This window comes from Rattus norvegicus, chromosome 8 (assembly GCF_021556685.1).
Source record: "Rattus norvegicus strain SHRSP/BbbUtx chromosome 8, alternate assembly SHRSP_T2T, whole genome shotgun sequence".
NCBI lineage: Eukaryota > Metazoa > Chordata > Mammalia > Rodentia > Muridae > Rattus > Rattus norvegicus.
This window is the reverse complement of record NC_141541.1, coordinates 53,795,312-53,812,618: the sequence shown is the minus strand read 5'-3', so window position 1 is coordinate 53,812,618 and position 17,307 is coordinate 53,795,312. Positions and strand designations below refer to the sequence as shown.

The 17,307-nt window shown below is 50.7% G+C and overlaps 1 protein-coding gene across 6 annotated transcripts in view; it reads left to right on the top strand.

The window, feature by feature from the left end:
- The window catches only part of Cep164 (centrosomal protein 164), a 63,574-nt gene that overhangs the window by 28,693 nt on the left and 17,574 nt on the right, over positions 1 to 17,307 (top strand). For all 6 annotated transcript variants that reach the window (NM_001427257.1, XM_087562710.1, XM_087562709.1 and 3 more), the window contains 5 exon segments: positions 8,041 to 8,418; positions 9,580 to 9,660; positions 11,446 to 11,529; positions 15,071 to 15,156; positions 16,614 to 16,745. In NM_001427257.1, the coding sequence (NP_001414186.1) occupies positions 8,041 to 8,418; positions 9,580 to 9,660; positions 11,446 to 11,529; positions 15,071 to 15,156; positions 16,614 to 16,745 (761 nt within the window).

Here is a 17,307-nt window from a genome sequence, read left to right as displayed (position 1 = left end):
AATGAGGCGTGCATGTGTACGTCCCTTCCCTTTCTCATACACTGCACGGAGAAGAGCTTGCTTGTCTAGACATCAGGCAAATTTGTCGGAAGAGATGGCATTTGCCCTGGGTTTTGAAGAAAACCGAAGTTTTAGACAGGGGATAGTCTAGGTAAACAGGACAGTCCAAGCAGAGATTTAAGGGTGGGCAAAGGCATATAGGTGGGAATATCTTTGGGAACATGCTTCCACAGTCTTGTCTCTGCAGTCTAACATGTGCTGCCACCACATGTTCTTCATGGAGGGCACATGGGCAGTCCAGCTCATATGTCCTCAGACTCAAAACCTTGGTGCATACTTCGGAGCCTGGACCAGAAATCATAGGAACATCTACTGTATATTCTCTGGTGTTTGATTTATTAATTTTAAGCAATTAACAGTTCTCCAAATAGTCCTAAAATATTTGTTATAAGCAATGAATCATGAAGTTGCAAATTAGGTTCATGCAGACATTTCAATACTGACTGCAAGGTCTAAGCCTCATATAGGTATTATATATTACATTTTTATTCATGCCTTCCACACCTTAAACTCGAAATGACCTTTACATCATTATGTACATCATTATTTACATTATTACATCGAAATGACCACAAAGCCAGCCAGAAAAGCAAAGGTGCCCCCACCACACATCGTAATCGGTTTCATTATCATCTCTGTTCTTTGTGTGCATGTGACTGTGCGTGTTACACATGTGTATTTGCGGGAGCATGTGCTCAGGTGCACATGGAGGCCAGAGGAGAACACTGGGTGTTCTGCTCTGTGGCTCCCTGCCTAATTACTCCATCAAGATAGTTCTCTCACTGAACCTGGCCTAGGCTGGCAGCCAGCAAGCCCCAGGGGTCTGCCTGCGTCTTCCTCCCACAGTGCTGGGTTATAGGTACATGGCCACACCTGACTTTTTACTTGGGTACTCAGGCTACACAGCAAGCACTCTTACCCTCCAAGGCATCTCCTCAGCCTTGCCCACCACTACCACCACCGCCGCCGCCGTCATCATCATCATCTGCTTGTTTTGAGACAGGGTTTCTCTGTGCAGTCTTGGTTGTCTTGGAATTCGCTCTGTAGACCAAGCGGACCTTGAACTCAGAGATCCACCTGCCTTTGCTTTCCAAGTTGCTGGGATTAAAGGCAAGCACCACAGCCAAGTCCTTATTATTATTATTATTATTATTTTTTTTTTTTTCGGAGCTGGGGACCGAACCCAGGGCCTTGTGCTTGCTAGGCAAGCACTTTACCACTGAGCTAAATCCCCAACCCCTTATTATTTTTTAAAATTGCATTTTAATTTATTTGTCTGCACATGTGAGTGTGCACACATGTAGAGGTTGGAGGACAACTTGCTGGAGTCCATCTTCTCCTTCCATGAGGGTCCTGGGGATTGAAGCTTGGTAACAAGCCTTTGCCCACTGAACCGTCCTCACATCGGACTCACCACTCCTTGGCTGACCAGCTCTGGATTGGTACTTGAGCCCTCACTGTGGGTACCATTTCACAGTAAAACTTTGCTCATTATCACAGAGTCTGTCCAGCCCTTTGGTTCTGCAGTCAGATATGTTTTGATTGCAATGTTAACACTTTCTGCCAAACGCAGCACTTTCCCCGACTGTCCCATCTGTAGCTCCAATCTGACACATGTCTGCCTTGAAACCGCTCCTTCTGAGCGGGAGCTGGTCTGCCTGAGTCAAGAATCCAGTTTGATCCTCTCGACAGGCAGACTTGGTTTTCCTCTCACCCACCATTCACCAGTGTGGACTGACTGCAGGTGGTCCTTTTGCACCCGGGTAGATGCCTGTTACAGGAGAAGGGCTCAGGAAGACGTGCTTGTTTGCCGAAAGGGGGTGGGCACGTGATTTATGTCTGTACACCCAGCCCACTCACTGCCTGCGACACAGGTAGTGTGGCTGTGCTTTGTTTAACAGCTTAAGGAATGGAATGGAGGGGACCCAGACAGGCTGGGTGGTGTTTTCTCCTTCCCTTCGCTCTCTCGGCTTCTGGGTTCAGTAGGTATCTGTTCTGTACCATCCGCTGGCGTATTGAAATTCCACTGTAGTGGGAGCATGATGACTTCTTAATGGCTTACGATGTCAACCAGGAAAAGTATTCTCTCTTTGGCTGTGATCCGGACTTCTGACGTTTTCCCTTCGGTGGTGGTTGGGGGAGTGGGAGCTTTTTAGATGTTCGAATGGCCTGCTTGGCACCACAGTGTTGTGGGGAAGCATCTATAGTGGGTGATACTTAGTCAAGACCCCTGACTCCTGTCTTCAGGCTTCTGCCACGTGGGGTGTTGGAGTCCTATGTTCTAGCCTCAGGCAGGTATTAGGGCTTTTTCTTGAGGGAGATGTTAGTGGTGGAGGCAAGTGTAGGTTTCTAGGCAGGCAAAACTGCCTCCACTTGGGCATTGCTTTTGAAAATAGCTTTTGTCCCAGTGTCCAGTCATGCCCCGCCCCTCACAGTTCCTGGTACAACCTTTCTTCTGAGTTCACTCTGCCCTGTGTTGCCAAGCAGTCATTTCGCTCTGACTTCCATGAGAGGGCAGTAGGATGGTAAGAATGCAGCTCAGTGTCGGCTCCCTCCTTGGCTTTCCAACTCAAACCCATTGCTCGACTATTACTAAAGGGAAGGGTTCATAGAACCCACACCAAGAGGCTTCCCCTCAGGGGCAGGGAGGCAGAGGAGGTGAGCAGGTGGTCTGTGGTCATGTGGTGCAGATGAAAAGCCATCAGCTGTCAAAGGAGAGGGAGGGAACCTCGGCTTAGAAATCACAGGATGATGTCAGTGTGATCAGAAAGTGCAAACTGTACCCGGGGAGCTGTGCGAAGAACTGAGAATGGCACGAGACCTGGAAAATAAGCCTGACCTGTCAAGGCAACCTCTCCAATCCCACGTTGTTTGCCCTCCTATCCTGTGTGGATCACTGGAGCCCATGCCTTGGGGCTCTGGGCAGGTGAGGGGGTGGGACTGCATCCTCAGGAGCCTCCTGACTTTTGAAAAGTGTTAGATGAATGATTCAAGAGCTGGTTCTGACCATCACTGCTCTTCACCCCTTCCCTGCACAGATGGCGAAGTCCTGAAATATGCCGTGAGATGCAGAAGGGCCTGGGACTGTGGCAGGGGGAGGTTGGGAGTTAGAGCCTGAGAGACATGGAGCAGAGCTGTGCACCCATAAAGCCTGGAGCAGGAGTCTGTACCCAAGTTCCTGGAGCGTGCATACGGCTGGGGCCTTCGGGCCCTAGTCCTGGTGACGTGCCAAGGAGCTGGGTGAACAAGGACAACATAGAGTCAGATGAGGCATTAGGTTCCTGCATCCTTTCGTAGATGACAGACAGCCAGTGTTTAACTTCCTCTGCTTTCTCCACCCATTTCTGCCTGTCCTATTGATGTAGTCAATAAATATGGATACAGGCCAAGGCCATTTATTTATTTTAGTGGCCGCCCTGCTTCAGCGATTTTATGTTTAGGTAGGCAGATTGAGATCACCCAGTCATACGCAAATCTTCCCTTGTGGGGAGGAGGGGATGCTAAAGGTGGTGCGCTGGGGCCTTATGCCTTGAGCACTCACTCTACCAGTGAGCTATGCCTCAGGCCGAAAGCCATCCTTTGAAGGGGTCAAGCTTGAGAGTTGCCTAGATGAAGCTCAGGATTCTTGTAGTCGTGTCCTCTCCACTGTAACTGTGGGAATCTAGGGGGGATGGCTCAGTGGTTAAAATCACTTGCTATTTTTCCCAAGGACCACTGGGGGTTGGTTCCCAGCACCCACATCAGTAACCATACAAGCTCAACAACTGCTTGTAATTCCAGCAGATCTTATGTCCTGTTCTAGCCTCGATAGGTACTCATACACATGGGTCACACAGACAGACAGACAGACAGACACACACACACACACACACAGGTACTCATATACACGGGTCACACACAGACAGATAGACAGACAGATAGACACAAATAAAACAATCATAAAAGGCCTGTGTTTTTAAGGAAAGAAAAAAGAATGAGAATCTACCTCTGTCTGCTGTCCTCTCCTTCTTGTCTTCCCATCAGTATTGGGAATGAAGCCTAGACTCAGGCGTACCAGGCATTTGCTATACTATGGAGCTGCCTCCCAGCCACGGATATCCTTTGAGTTTTTTGTTTTTTAATTAATAATTAATTAATTAATTAATGTGTCCATTCATTTATCCTTTCATTTAGTTGTTTACTTATTTAATCACTTATTCACTCATTTATTTATTGAGGCAGTGTCTTACAGGGTTGCCTGACTGACTGTGTAGACCAGGCTGGCCTCGAATTCACAGAAATCCACCTGCCTGTGCCTCTGGAGAGCTGGGATTAAAGGTGTGTGCCGCCATACCTGGCCACCTTCTGAGTTTTGATGGCCTTCCATCATTTTGAGTAGTTGAGAGCTAACATTTCATTTCATAAGCACTGCAGTGAAACAGTCTAATCCCCATACGACCTTGACAAACAGCTATTACACCTCCATTTGGGAGAGGAGGAGAGGAGGCCTCAGTGCTTACCACTGTCTCACACACAAATCCTTCTTGGCTTTGCTTTGTTTGTGGAGACAGAGTTCCTCTGTGTAGTTCAGGCTATACTAGGACTTGGCTCTGTAGACCAGGTTGGTCTTGCACTCAGAGATCTGGCTGCCTCTGGTGGGATTAAAGGCATACTGCTGGCATGACGCATGCATTCTTTAAAAAAAGAACAAAACAAAACCCTAAAAATCTCAGTCAAGACTTCACTGAACATCCTTATATGCTAGAAACTGGGTCCTGAGCTCAACTGGGAGTTCTTCTAGTGAGGAAAACAAATAAAGAAACCCACAACTAGGATAGCCGCTGTCAAAGAGAGACCCAGGGTCCAGGGATCAAAGACCCAGGCTTCCTGGGAGACCTCTAGAAACAACAGAGAACGTGCACAGGGTTTAAGCACATGGAGGAGGAGATACAAGATATGACTGGGATGAACTGGGAGAAGCAGGGAGGGACCAGTTGAGAAGGTGCATACTTTCTCCTGAGGCCTCTAGGTGTTACCTGGAGTCTGACACTTTCTCTGTCTCCTAATCCCAAATTTGTTGCTCGGTAACCCTTTTAGGACTAGGTTTCGTCTCCAGATTGAATCGGGAGGACAGGAGAACCTTCCTTAATTCCAGGATGAGTCTGAGGAGCATGAGTTGACTTTACTTACTGGATGAGTCATATGGTGAACACACACACACACACACACACACACACACACACACACACCCCTCCTGCTGCCTCCCATAAATTTGACTCTCCTGGTAGACCAGTGTGGGGCTGATGCTGACTACTTGCAGTGTGGTCCCAGCTCGAATGAAACTACCTTTCTGAAGAGAAGGGGCTCGTGTACCCCTTTCAATTAGGGATACAGCAGTTGCTCTGTGTGAGTTCTCTCTGAGCAGTGCTGTGCTGGCTAGTATCTGCCTCCTCCCCCTTACCTGCCCTTCTTCCAGGGACAGGCTTGGTGACAGTCTTGACACCCAGTCCCAGCACTTCACAACTAGGTCTATGAGGGACATTCCACTGTTGTCATTGTTAGCCTAGTTCCCTGCAGGCGGGATCGGTTTGGCCATCTCTTGTCCCCTAAGGCAGCGCGTGTCTAGTACATTGAGGATGCTCAGAGGATGAAGAGGTGGGTCTTATCATCATAGAGCATTACTGTCCATTTCTGGGCGTTGACAGTGTAGACCGTGCATAGCTCTAAATTCCTTACCTCACTTAATGAGGGTTAGTTTTTTCTAACCCTCCAAGCAGCCCTGTAAGGTAGGCATTCCTTGGATCCTTGCATTAAAGAGGAAGAAACTGAGGCACAATAGTCAAATAATTTGGTTGAAATTGCACGTCCTGCCTCCCGTCAGCGTTCCTTGGGAGCCTGGGTTGGCAGTCAGTTGGCTGCCAGACCTGCTGTGGCTCTGTCTTTGGCTGCAACAGATACTGTCCTAGAACAGCAGATGCATGGGGAAGCCTTCTCCTGTAGCTGCTGACTCGCCCTGGGATGTTCAGCTTCCCACCACCACAGTGGATTATCCGAATTGAACCTCAAGTCGTATTAGAAAATGCTGACATCTGCCCGCAGTTTTGACGTTGAAGGCTGCGATTGATTAGCACCTCCTTGTTCTGTGTCCTGGTAAGGCAGAGTATCATGGCAGGACCTGGTGGCATCATAAGCCAACAAGCAAGGAGTTGAAGGTGTGAGGTCCCTTGGCCTCTTTCCAGGGCACGCCCCTGGGCCTCCCATTAGGTCCTAGGTCCTGAAAGCTCCACTCACTCTCAGTAATGCCCCCCTGAGGCAAACCTCCATCACAGGAGCCTTCTTGGAGGACACTTCAGATCTAAACCATATGCTCTTTGTCTTAATCTTCAGGATAGGGAATCAGGAAGCCTTAAAAAGCCCTCTCAGGTGTCATTCAGCCCGGCAGCCTGAGTGCCAGTGCAGTTGGTTTTCTGGAAGCGGGTTCTGAGCTCGGGCCCAGGAGAGAGCACTGGCTGTGTTTCTGAGGGAAGACTTTCTGTCTCTACTTTGGTCAACTCTGTGAAGAATTTAGCAGAAACGTCGGGTTTTTACTAGTGAGTCTGTCTGTAAAAAACAGGGTGTGGTCACTGTGTTAGGTACAAAGCTTAGCTCTCCCTTCAGGAGACCCAGCCAAAGCAGTTTAGAAGATTGACAGCTGCCAGCTACTGGGCCTTTTGTCTTTCCTGTTCCTTCTAGTGTGTTTGGAAACAGGGCCTTTCCTCCCTGATGTGGGACTTCTCTGATGGCAGCCCGCTTGAGCACTCTGCTTGACTTAGCTTGTTTTGTTTTGTTTTTTTCCCAAAACATGCTCCTCTTTCTCTCTCTGTCACAGCCGATGGACTTGTGTCTGTTCTGCAGTCCCTTTCTCCTTTGTCACCTCTCCCTGGTTTCCTACCCAGCCAGTGCCATCTGCACATAGGCTTCTCAGAGACCCCAGGCTGAGATTCCTGAACAGAAGACGCTGTCTATGGGCTTGCTGGCTTGTGCGGGGAGACTTGGGGAGGAGGGGTACCCTTCTTACATTGACCCTCTCTGTCTTTGAAAGGTGAAAAGTGAAAGTTCCAGTCTTTGCTATTGTTCTCTTGCATGGTGTCTATCACCATTCTGAGTAAATATCGGCTCCTGAGGTTTGAGGGTTTGGCTGGTGGGGCTTGAGGATGTGGCAGATGATGGCAGAGTTGTGGTAATTTCTAAGCCCATCATGGACAGTTGTCCGGTAGGATATGTCTATACTACCATAGAACTTTCCATTCTGTTTACCTGGATATGGGTCAAGGGGCAGCAGTCTGTGTTTCACAAAGCTATCTGGGTGGCTAAGAGATGGCTCACGAAACTTAAAGTGCACACTGCCTTTGCCCAGCACCTGAGTTCAGCTCCCTGTACCCATATTGGGTGTTCACAACTGCCCATAATTCTAGTTCCAGTAAGATCCAATGCTTCTGGCCTCTACAGACACCTGTACTCACATGCAAATACCCCATGCCCCGCTCCCCACATAATTAAAACAATACTTTTTTTTTAAAAAAACTGTTTGGGAGTGCCAGGGAGACAGTACAGTGCCCGCTGTGTAAGTCTGTGGGCATGAGTTCTGATCCCTGGCACTCGTTTAAAAATCCAGGTATAGCAGCGTACCTTTGTAACCCCAGTGGTGGGAGCAGAGAGAAGGTGGATCCCTAGAGCATGCTGGCCAGATAGTCTGACCAAATTGGTGAGCTCCAGATTCAATGAGAGGTCATATCTCTGAGCAACTGAGGAAGACACCAGATGTCAACCTCTGGTTTCCACACGCACTTGTGAGGACACGCACATGCACGCACGCACGCACGCACACACATACACAGAGTCATGTGGGATAACATATTTGGGTCAGTGCTCAAGCAGGTCAACTGAGAGTCAAGGAATGGCCACTCTCTTGTGTCAGTGTCTAAACTTCGGCTCCTTTCTGACATTGTCTTTGCTCCTCAGGAGTCTCCAAGAACCAGCCAGCCAGACAAGAAGGATGTTTCTCTTGACTCAGATGACGATCGCCCCCCAACCCCTGGCAAGCTGTTCAGCCAGGGTGCAGACAGTAGTGTGGGCAGTGCCAATGTCAGCAAGTCCCAAGGGAGAGGGGCAAGTCTCTGGAACCCACAGAAAGAAAGCCAGAGTAGCAATCCCAAGGCTTCCTCAAGTCCGGCGGCTCCTGGGTTGGACCCTGGAGGTGATCAGCCTAACAGAGCCTCTAAGAAGGAGCAGGAAGAGGACCCAGTGGAGGCAGAAGAGGAGGCTTCCAGGGAGGACAGTGCAGCCAAGGAGCCAAAGGAGGCTTCTGCCCTGGAGGAGAGCGCCTCAGATGCCAGTGAAGTAAGCCCCTCCCCCCAACCTGCTGCTGTCTCCACCACCCCTCCCCCAACTCCTGCCCCCCCCCCCCCATGTCTGTTTTACTGAGTCTGGGGCTGCACTCAGCTGTCAGCATCAGCCAGAGCCCTTAATTGTGACAAATATGCCTAGACCCAGCAGGCAGTAAAATGGTGAATGAAATCGCAGAGCTGCTGGTACTGGGGGGACTCGAGCAGAAATGTGCTTTCCCATCGGCACTCCAAGCGAGATGTTTGTGCTTGTTTCTCCTCATCGCTTCCTGCCACCCCTGTGTTGTCTTGGTTTGCTATAGTCTGAGTTCCTATAGAGAAAGGGTAGGGGTGTGTGCATGCTTGTGTGCATGTGTGTGTGTTGTTGGCATAGGGTTGGGGTGAGGGCTACCACAGTGAGTGTTCTGCACCAGCATGGACAAGTAGGTTATCGAATGACTCGTCTCATCCATTTCTATGACAATTGGTGTTCCAATCCCAAATATGCAAGCAGTTACATCCGTAGATTACATAATAATCAAATGCATATACCTAAAACACACACACACACACACACACACACACAGACATATATACCTAAATACACACACACACACTTTCACACTCTGCATATACATGAGCATGTATACACATTAAGATACACTGAATTTTTTAAGATAGCATTAAACATGTATGCTGCTGACTTCCTGTCTCCACTATTCTTTACTCTCTTGTTCTACCTAAATCCTGCAAATCTGATCTGGGCTGTGTTTGTCCACTATCAGCATAAGAACCTAGCCCTGTTCTTGTGTAGGTGTTTGCATATGTTAGGTTTTTTTTAATGTATGTATGTATGTATGTATGTATGTATGTATGTATGTATGTATGTATATGAGTGCTCTATTTTCATGCTTGTGTGACAGAAGAGGGCATCAGATCCCATTACAGATGGTTGTGAGCCACCATGTGGTTGCTGGGAATTGAACTCAGGACCAAAGGAAGAGCAGTCAGTGCTCTTAACCACTGAGCTATCTCTCCAGTCTCCTGACTGTTAGTTTTCAAAATGAGCAGATATTCATCTTGGGCTCAGTTCAATGTCAGCCCCATGGCCTGATGGGAGTTCTGTGGGCAGCAGCCCTGAACAGTGGGGGTCTTTCTCTGTGATTTGTCCCTGCAGGAGTCAGGAATCCATGAACACTTGAAAGACCCCCAGCACTCAGAGTCCGGAACTTCTGGCCCGAAGTCTTTCCTCCGCCTGGTGAGTTGCAGTGAGGTTCAGCTGGGTGGTGTGTAAGAGCTTGGCTTTTCTTTTTTCCCAGAGAGGTACTTTACCAGTGGTCACACGGCTGGGATCAGAATCAGCTCCTGTGAGTTCCAGTTTCTCAGCTCAGTAGGCAGGGGCACCGCTGCCCACCTCGTCGGTTTGTCACAGAGCTGCGAGTCTACTCTTAGACACTGCAACAAGCTAGTGCCAGTGCTCTTCTTTTGTGTGACTTGTCTAAAGGCCACCTGAGCTGCCTAGGGCCTCCAGGCTATTGGTGGTCCCCTGAGCCACGCTGAAAGTCAAGGTTTTTATCCTGCACTGCCAGGCTGTTCGTGATTTCCTTTTTCCTGGACCTTCCGTCTAGCCTGCTAGGTCTCAAGTCCATTTGTCAAGCCTGAAGTCTTCGAGGGAAGATTTGGCTCCTTTTGGCCCATTGTTTCCCCTGTGTGTCCCCTCCATCTGCTCAGAGGAGGAGGGTGTAAGCGAAGGGATTAGTGGAAGAGGGTCAGGGATGAACAGAGAAGATAGGGGTGCAGAGGAATGCACACTGAGCCACACGGGCTTTGGAAGCAGATGGCAGCTGCATTAGATTGGGGTAGAAATCAAACTGAAGGGAAAATATCATAATCCAAGACAACCCCACAAACTAGAAAGGCTAGAAAGGTAAGCAAAAAGAAAAAAAAATATTGGTAAAAACAAAACAAAATGAAAAGCTCGAAATGAAACAAAATGCCCATCCAAACCCCAGAACAGAACAACAGAAACCCTACCAAACCAGACACTTGACACTGATGGATAACTGTGTGTCACGGAACTCTTGGAAACAAATGGCCTGGTCCTTCGAAAGCTGCCACCGTGAGCTGCTTGTGGCCATCCACATTCTCCCTCACTATGGGGTGTGGAGGGAGGAAACTGGAGATAGCAGGACCAGACCTTGCCTGGGCACCCAGCAGGACTAGACCTTGCCTGGGCACCCAGCAGGACCAGACCTTGCCTGGGCACCCCGCCATCCATCAGGCTGATGACAGAACTGTCCCTGTTAGAATCCAGTTGGAAAGCAGTCCTTCACTCAGCCCAGCGGGGATCTCACGCTCAGGAGGGGTATGGTGTGGTCCTGTGGCAGCCGAAGGGCAGCGAGGAATTGGGTTTGGTGTGGGCATCTGCTGTGTGTCCCCAAGAGGACTCTGTGGGCAGAGCACTGCTGATGAGTCCCATTGTCTAGAGAGGGGGCCACCTATGAGAAGAGGGGAGGAATGAGCTGGAAGGAGTCCATTGAATCTCAACTTCCAAGCCACCCATGGGTTGGGGTATGCCGGCTTGGGCATAGGATGAGAGGGGAGTGGGGAGACAGCTGGGAAGAGCCATGCTGTTCAGCCTGTGTCATGGAAAGAGTCAGGCCCAGGCCTCATCTCACCTGCAGCCCCCTTGTTAGCAGCTTTTTGTCCCGGGCCAAATGACGTGTCCTCCCTCCCCAGCCTGCGGCTTGGTCCACAGAGCACGAGCATGTCAATCTTGGGGGGTTATTTTTGTCTGTAATTTTATTATGAAAAATACAAAACCTACAGAAAAGTCAGAAGGGTTTTCAGTGGTTCTCCACAGTGTCCGCTCAGGGTCTGCAGCGATGTTTTGACCCTGCCTCTCATCATCTTGCCTGCTTGGAGAACTTAGATGTCACAGTGTTGAGCTCGGTGCCTGGGACACAGTGAAAACCTTTCTGAAGGGTTGGCAGGCACTGGCCATGCCAAGGTCGAACTCACTTCTCATCTCCACCGCCTGCAGGACATCGGTCTTCGTGGCCGGGTCTCGGAGCATCTCCTGGATGGTAACATGCCTTCTCCGGCCTTGGGTGGAGGCCACTGGGAGGTGAGTCTGAGTGGTCTGGGCTACAGCTTCACTCTCCCTGGCAGTTACTTACAGGAGTGACCCATCAGTGACCCCTGCCTGTCACAGTGTGGACCTCTGGACATTCTCTCTCTCCAGACACTTGCCTCTGGTGGGGCTTCTGGCCATGATTGCTTTGTTTTGCTGCTGTGCACTGACCCATTCCTGCCATGTGTCCGTTTTTTCATTCAACAACTGACGGTTGACCACCTGCCCACCCATCCCACCCCCGTTCTGCCTCTGTCACCCAGCTGCTGGCTCTGCCACTCGCCTCACCAGTCTGCACACGCTGCACCGTGTGTCTTCCCTGCCAGGCCCACTGCTTCTCCTTTTACCCCTGAACTTTCTTCTCTATGCTCTGAGGTCCAGTTCTGGTGTCTGTTTGGAGGAGTTGCCTTGTCCCCTCTCTTCTCCCAGGATTCATACTTTGCTTTTACCGTGTTTTGTCTGTCTTCTCGGTCTCCACCCGGGGGGGTTGCCTGAAGCACAGGTGCTGTCCTAAAGGAGCTTAAGTCAGGGCGCTTGTCTTTCTCCTCCGTGGGCTGCTAGAAGAGGGAATCTGGTACCCGGTCTCTGTGGGTTTTAGGGAGCAGCTGGTTTTGAGTGAATGGGGATCTGCTAGGTGAAACAACAGGATATTTGGTGTGAACCCATCCTGGGAGCCCTTGGTGGGATGCACACAAGTACCCTAAGGATACACAGTGCTTTCAGATTACATTTGGCCCCACACACTCCTCTCAGGTCTGGTTGGTGCCTTTCTGGATAACGCCCCCCATTACCAGGACCCGGATAGACCTTGGATACCCCTGTGTGAAGTGCTGAGGATGTGTAGGCAGGGACAAGGACAGATAAGGTTCGGGAGGGAGGGCTTGGAGCAGCTGCACTGTGAAGCCCCTTTGGTGACAAGAAACTAGGGAGCTGCCAGGTCCATAGGGCAGGGTAGGTTCTGTGACACGGCTTGGATTTAGTTCTCAGTGGCACACCACCTGTTGGCAGCCAATCCTGACAGAGGAAGTTCTAATTCATATTTCAGCCAGTGTGTTGGAGTGCAGGTGGTACGAGATACTCCGGCTGATGCTGTGCCTCTGACAGGGCTCAGCCTGCAGCTGTCTCCCGTCCTCAGGGTGTGGAAGGGCGGGGCTGCCGGAGGACATAGCTGCCTCATAGCACGGAACCATAGGTGCAGTCGTCTTTGTGGTCCTCTGGGGCTGTAGCCTCCTTCCCTTTAATCCGAAGGCTCCCAAGGCTAGGAATAGAGAGGACCTTGGGATTAAGTTATACTGGGTTTTATTCATCTCAGAATTATTTTTGAAGATGGGGGAGTGGGGGACGTAGCTTGGTAGAGTACATGTGTGAAACCCTGGATTCCATCCCCAGCACCAGAAACAATTCATACATACAATAAACTGCATTTTTAGAGAGAAAGGTTTGATGCATTTTACCACATGTATTCCTTTGAAACTATAAGCACAGTCACGATAACAGTCTCCCTCCCTTCCACGTTGGATGCTGAATCTAAGGCAGGTCCTCTGCTACTCCGCTCTCCCTCAGCACCCTGGACCCTGCCCTTGAAAAAATAACCCTCTAAGTTAAACTTGAAATCCTCCTGCTTCCACCTTGGGACTAGATCTTAAAACCAAAACTCAGAGCAGGGTAAGGCTGGGGTCCCGGGGCCTGAGCAGTTAGGTGGGCCAGAGGCTCGGCGTGTGCTTGTTTCAATCTCCTTTCCACAGAATGCCACCACACACGTCCCTCACTGGGGTCCTTTCTTCTTTTTCTGGGGCAAAAGTTCTAGGGGGCAAGTACAACTACTCTGAGGACCCACCGTGTGGCTTTCCCCGCGTTATCCCTTCTGTGTCAGGAGCTGCTTCAGTTTGTTGCAGAAGTACAGGGTGGGAAACAAGAAGGGAACAGACAGAATGGTGAGGTCTGTGGCAAGCTCCAGTCTGCCTCTCTGTCCTCACAGTCCCGGAGTCCTCTGTGGCTGTGGGCTCACCTTGAGTTTGCATTGCAGTCACCCTGCTCTGTGACTTACATTTCAGTTGGCGAAGTCCAGTCAGTCTGTGTGGTCCCTTCTTCTTTGAGAACATGAAAATAAGAGGGAGATCTTGGGTGCTTTGTAGGGAAGATGCATGGATGAAGCACTAGGAGGAAGACGAGGTGGGCTGGGGAGCGTGTGCTTGCGGGTCGTTGTGTGGCCAGGGCTCTGTCCAGGCCTATGCAGTGAGGAATGGCAGCCTCAGGAGCCCTTGGGCCCCAGGCTCCGAGACGTACTTACTCACAGATGCATTGCTAGTTGTAATGTGATCTGGGGAAGCTTGGGTTTTAGCGCAAGCCCAGCCCTTGGTTAACCACCCAGATGTCAGAGTCAGAGCAACTGCTGGGTTTCAGGTGGCCGGAGGCGAGGTGTCTGTATGAGGGGGACCAGGGCTGGACCCCCACTGGGGAAGACAGTGATCTCTCTCCTTCCCCTCCTCTCCCAGTGAACCTGAGTCCCAGAGTAGGCTGTGCTCCTGTTAGGAGGGCCCAGTCCCAGAGTGGGGCCTGGGGCTGGCGCAGGGCTTTTCTTTTCTCCCCATCTTAGGCTGAGGGAGATGACAGAGGAGAGGCTGGCGTTATAGCCCTCCTTCTTGAGGTAGAAGCTGAGTTCACGTGTAGGACATTTCACCCTTACTGAAGCCCTGGGAGGCATGCTTTACCTACACAGTTGAGGGGAAGGGGGTTCTCCTGAAGGCTGGACATTCTGGAACAAAGAGTGCATCTCCACACCGATTTCACCCTTTTGTTTCTTTACAAAATATTTGGAATCATACAAAAAAATTGCCTCTTTTTTTTTAAACCAGCTTTCTAAATTTGCCTAGATACTCAAGATGTGAATAAGATTTGGGAGTTTATTTTCAAACGGATGCTGTAATACCAGACTTGGAGGGTTGGGGGTGGAGCGGAGGGAGCTCATTGTCTGTGATGGGATTCATGTCCTGGAGTGGAGCTGTGGAAGGGATGTTGCTCTCTCCCTCAGGGAGTCAGATGGTGCCCTCAGGTTTGGGGCATAGCTTCCCCTGTTCCAGCTAGATCCTGGTGGTTCAGAATTCTTCCTTCCTGATGTGCTTGCCCATTGCCTTTGGTCTAACCATTTTATTTTGATACCTCTGTGCCATGACCTAGTTGACCCAGGCCTCAGTGATTTTAGGGTGTTCACAGAGATCATTGCCTTCTCTTTGCGGCTAGCAGCGCAGGCTCCAGGCAGCAGGCCAGGTTCTTAGAGTCCCCCCTCCCCCTGTTTCTGGCTCTTATCTATGTATAGAGTGACCATATTTATTTATCTCCTGTTCCAGCTGTGGGTCGTGGGCTCAGCTAGAGCTTAGGAAGCCTCATTCTACAGACAGACCTGCCCTGGGCCTCAGCAGCCCCGGTCCTCTCCCGAGGTTCCCTAGTGTGCCCGCTGACCATTTGACTCAGCGGGATAAGACCCTTGCACCACAGAGCTCCCTAAAGCACTTCTTCCCTGACTTCTTGCTTTCAGGCCCAGGGGTTAGGCCAAGAAGAGCAAGATGACAGCAGGTCCAGCAGAAGTGAACCACAGAGCAAGCACACCCAAGTCTCAGAGAGGTATAGTGGGAGGTTGTGCATCTCAGGAGGGTGTGGGCTTGGGTGGAATCCCTGGTCCTTATGACTGCTGGAAGACAGGTGGCGACCTGGCTGTCTGGCTGTCCAGGGTGTGTTTATGTGGCAGGGGCTGGAGGTGGGGTGGGAGGTGGGGTGGGAGGTGGGGTGGGAGGTGGGGTGGAAGGTGGGCAGGATGGACCCTGCCTGTGGCAGTGTGCTTTGACAGGATTGTGAAGTGTCACTTGGCAGGACTTTGCACATGGCTCTGATTAGTCCAGGGCTCTGTCCTCCTTACTGGATTAGGTCGACTAAGCTGTGTCTATCTGGCCGTGAGCCAGGGCTGAAGTGGCCTGTCGGAGGTCCAGAGAGCCATGTTCTTAGTACTGAAGCTCGGTGTTCTGAGCTGGGCTCCTTCCTTTGATGGTAGAGTTGTGTGTGTGTGTGTGTGTGTGTGTGTGTGTGTGTGTGTGTGTGTGTGTGTGTGTGTGGTGTGTTTTCCCCCAGCCTCATCCCATAAAAGGAGAAGGGCTACCACCCAAGAAAATGAAGGGTAGTCGCCATCTCTGCTTGGGTCTGAGAAAGCGGTCTGCGTGCTTCCTTCTATGGTGAATTCAGTAATGCTTCTGTGTTGGCTATCATCTGACCCCCGGAGTCTGGCACCTCCTCTTCACACAGATTTTTATTTTTATTTCATCTTTTACATTTATTTTATGCGTTTGAATGCTTTGCCTGCGTGTATGAACTATGCACCATGTGTGTGCTTGGTGCCTGAGGCGGGTCAGCAGAGGATGTTGGATCCCCTGGGACTGGAGTTACAGATGGTGACCGAGTTATCTCTCCAACTTTTCTTTTTACCATTTTAAACAACAACAACAAAACAACAACGACAACAACAAACTTGTTTGATTTTTTTAAGTGTGTGTATGTATATGTCTCTGTGTGTTTGTGCATGTACACTCATGAGTGTGAGTGTCCATAGAGGCCAGAGGTGTCAGATCTCCTGGAGCTGAAATGACAGGCAGTTGACTCAGTCTGACACAGGGGCTGGGACTTGAACTCAGGTCCTCGGAAGGACAGGGCATGCTCTATCTATCTCTCTAGCCCTTCCTTTCCCCATCTCCCCTTAATTCTTTCATCCCTCCCTGGCCCCGGTGATGGTGAATTCTGAGAAGAGACGTTGATGTGAAGGTGTTCAGCTGCTGGACCCGGCAAATACAGCCGAGCACAGTTGTAACCCTGCAGGAGGGAGCTGAGAGGGAGAGGCTGACCTGCTGCATGTGTGGCTGCTGTGTCTGGACCTCTGTGGGTGTGGGGGGCGGCATCCCCTGTGCAGCTGGGGGCGGGGCTGGTACCCACCATGCCCATGCCCTCTACATTTGATTCCAGCTTTCCAAGTGAAGGCCTCGCCCTGCTCTCTCCTCTGGCTGCTCTGACCAGGTTTCTTCCCCATTTCTGCCCAGGGAACAGCCCCGGAGTACCCTTCACAGCCAGGCTACTGAGGAGGGGCCTCTGCGGACCCTGGAGGGACAGCCTGAGGGACAGCCTGGGAAGGACTCTGTAGCCAGCCCCGCCCCACTGTCCTTCCTCCAGAGGTAAGGATGAGGAAGGAGGGTCCCTGGAGGTGGCAAACCTGCTTCTTCATAGTCCTCCATCTACAACTGAAGTTAGGGGAGCCAGTCTGGTTGGAGGATCCATAGGAAGTCTTAAATAAGAGTGTGACTCCTGCCAGGGCAGACTTTACTGTTGCCCTGGCTACTCCATTCCTGCTAGGGGACGCCTTTCAGCTCTGTTCTCACCAGCATCTCCCCACCAGGCATAAGCTCACCTCTAGCCTCATACAAACTGAGCTGGAGCACTGCTTTGTCCGGGGGCTGAGTCAGAGGGCAGTACAGGGCCCCTGGACCTTCAGAAGCTGCGTAGAAGAACCTTTCTGTCTCAGCCTGGTCCAGAGCTCAGGGTGTGTTTGCCAGGGCCTCTGTTCCCCTGGCAAGAGGAAGGTCTTGGTCTTAAGACTCAGAGTTGGGGGCTGGAGAGATGGCTCAGCGGTTAAGAGCACCCGACTGCTCTTCCAGAGGTCATGAGTTCAATTCCCAGCAACCACATGGTGGCTCACAACCATCTGTAAAGAGATCCGATGCCCTCTTCTGGTGTATC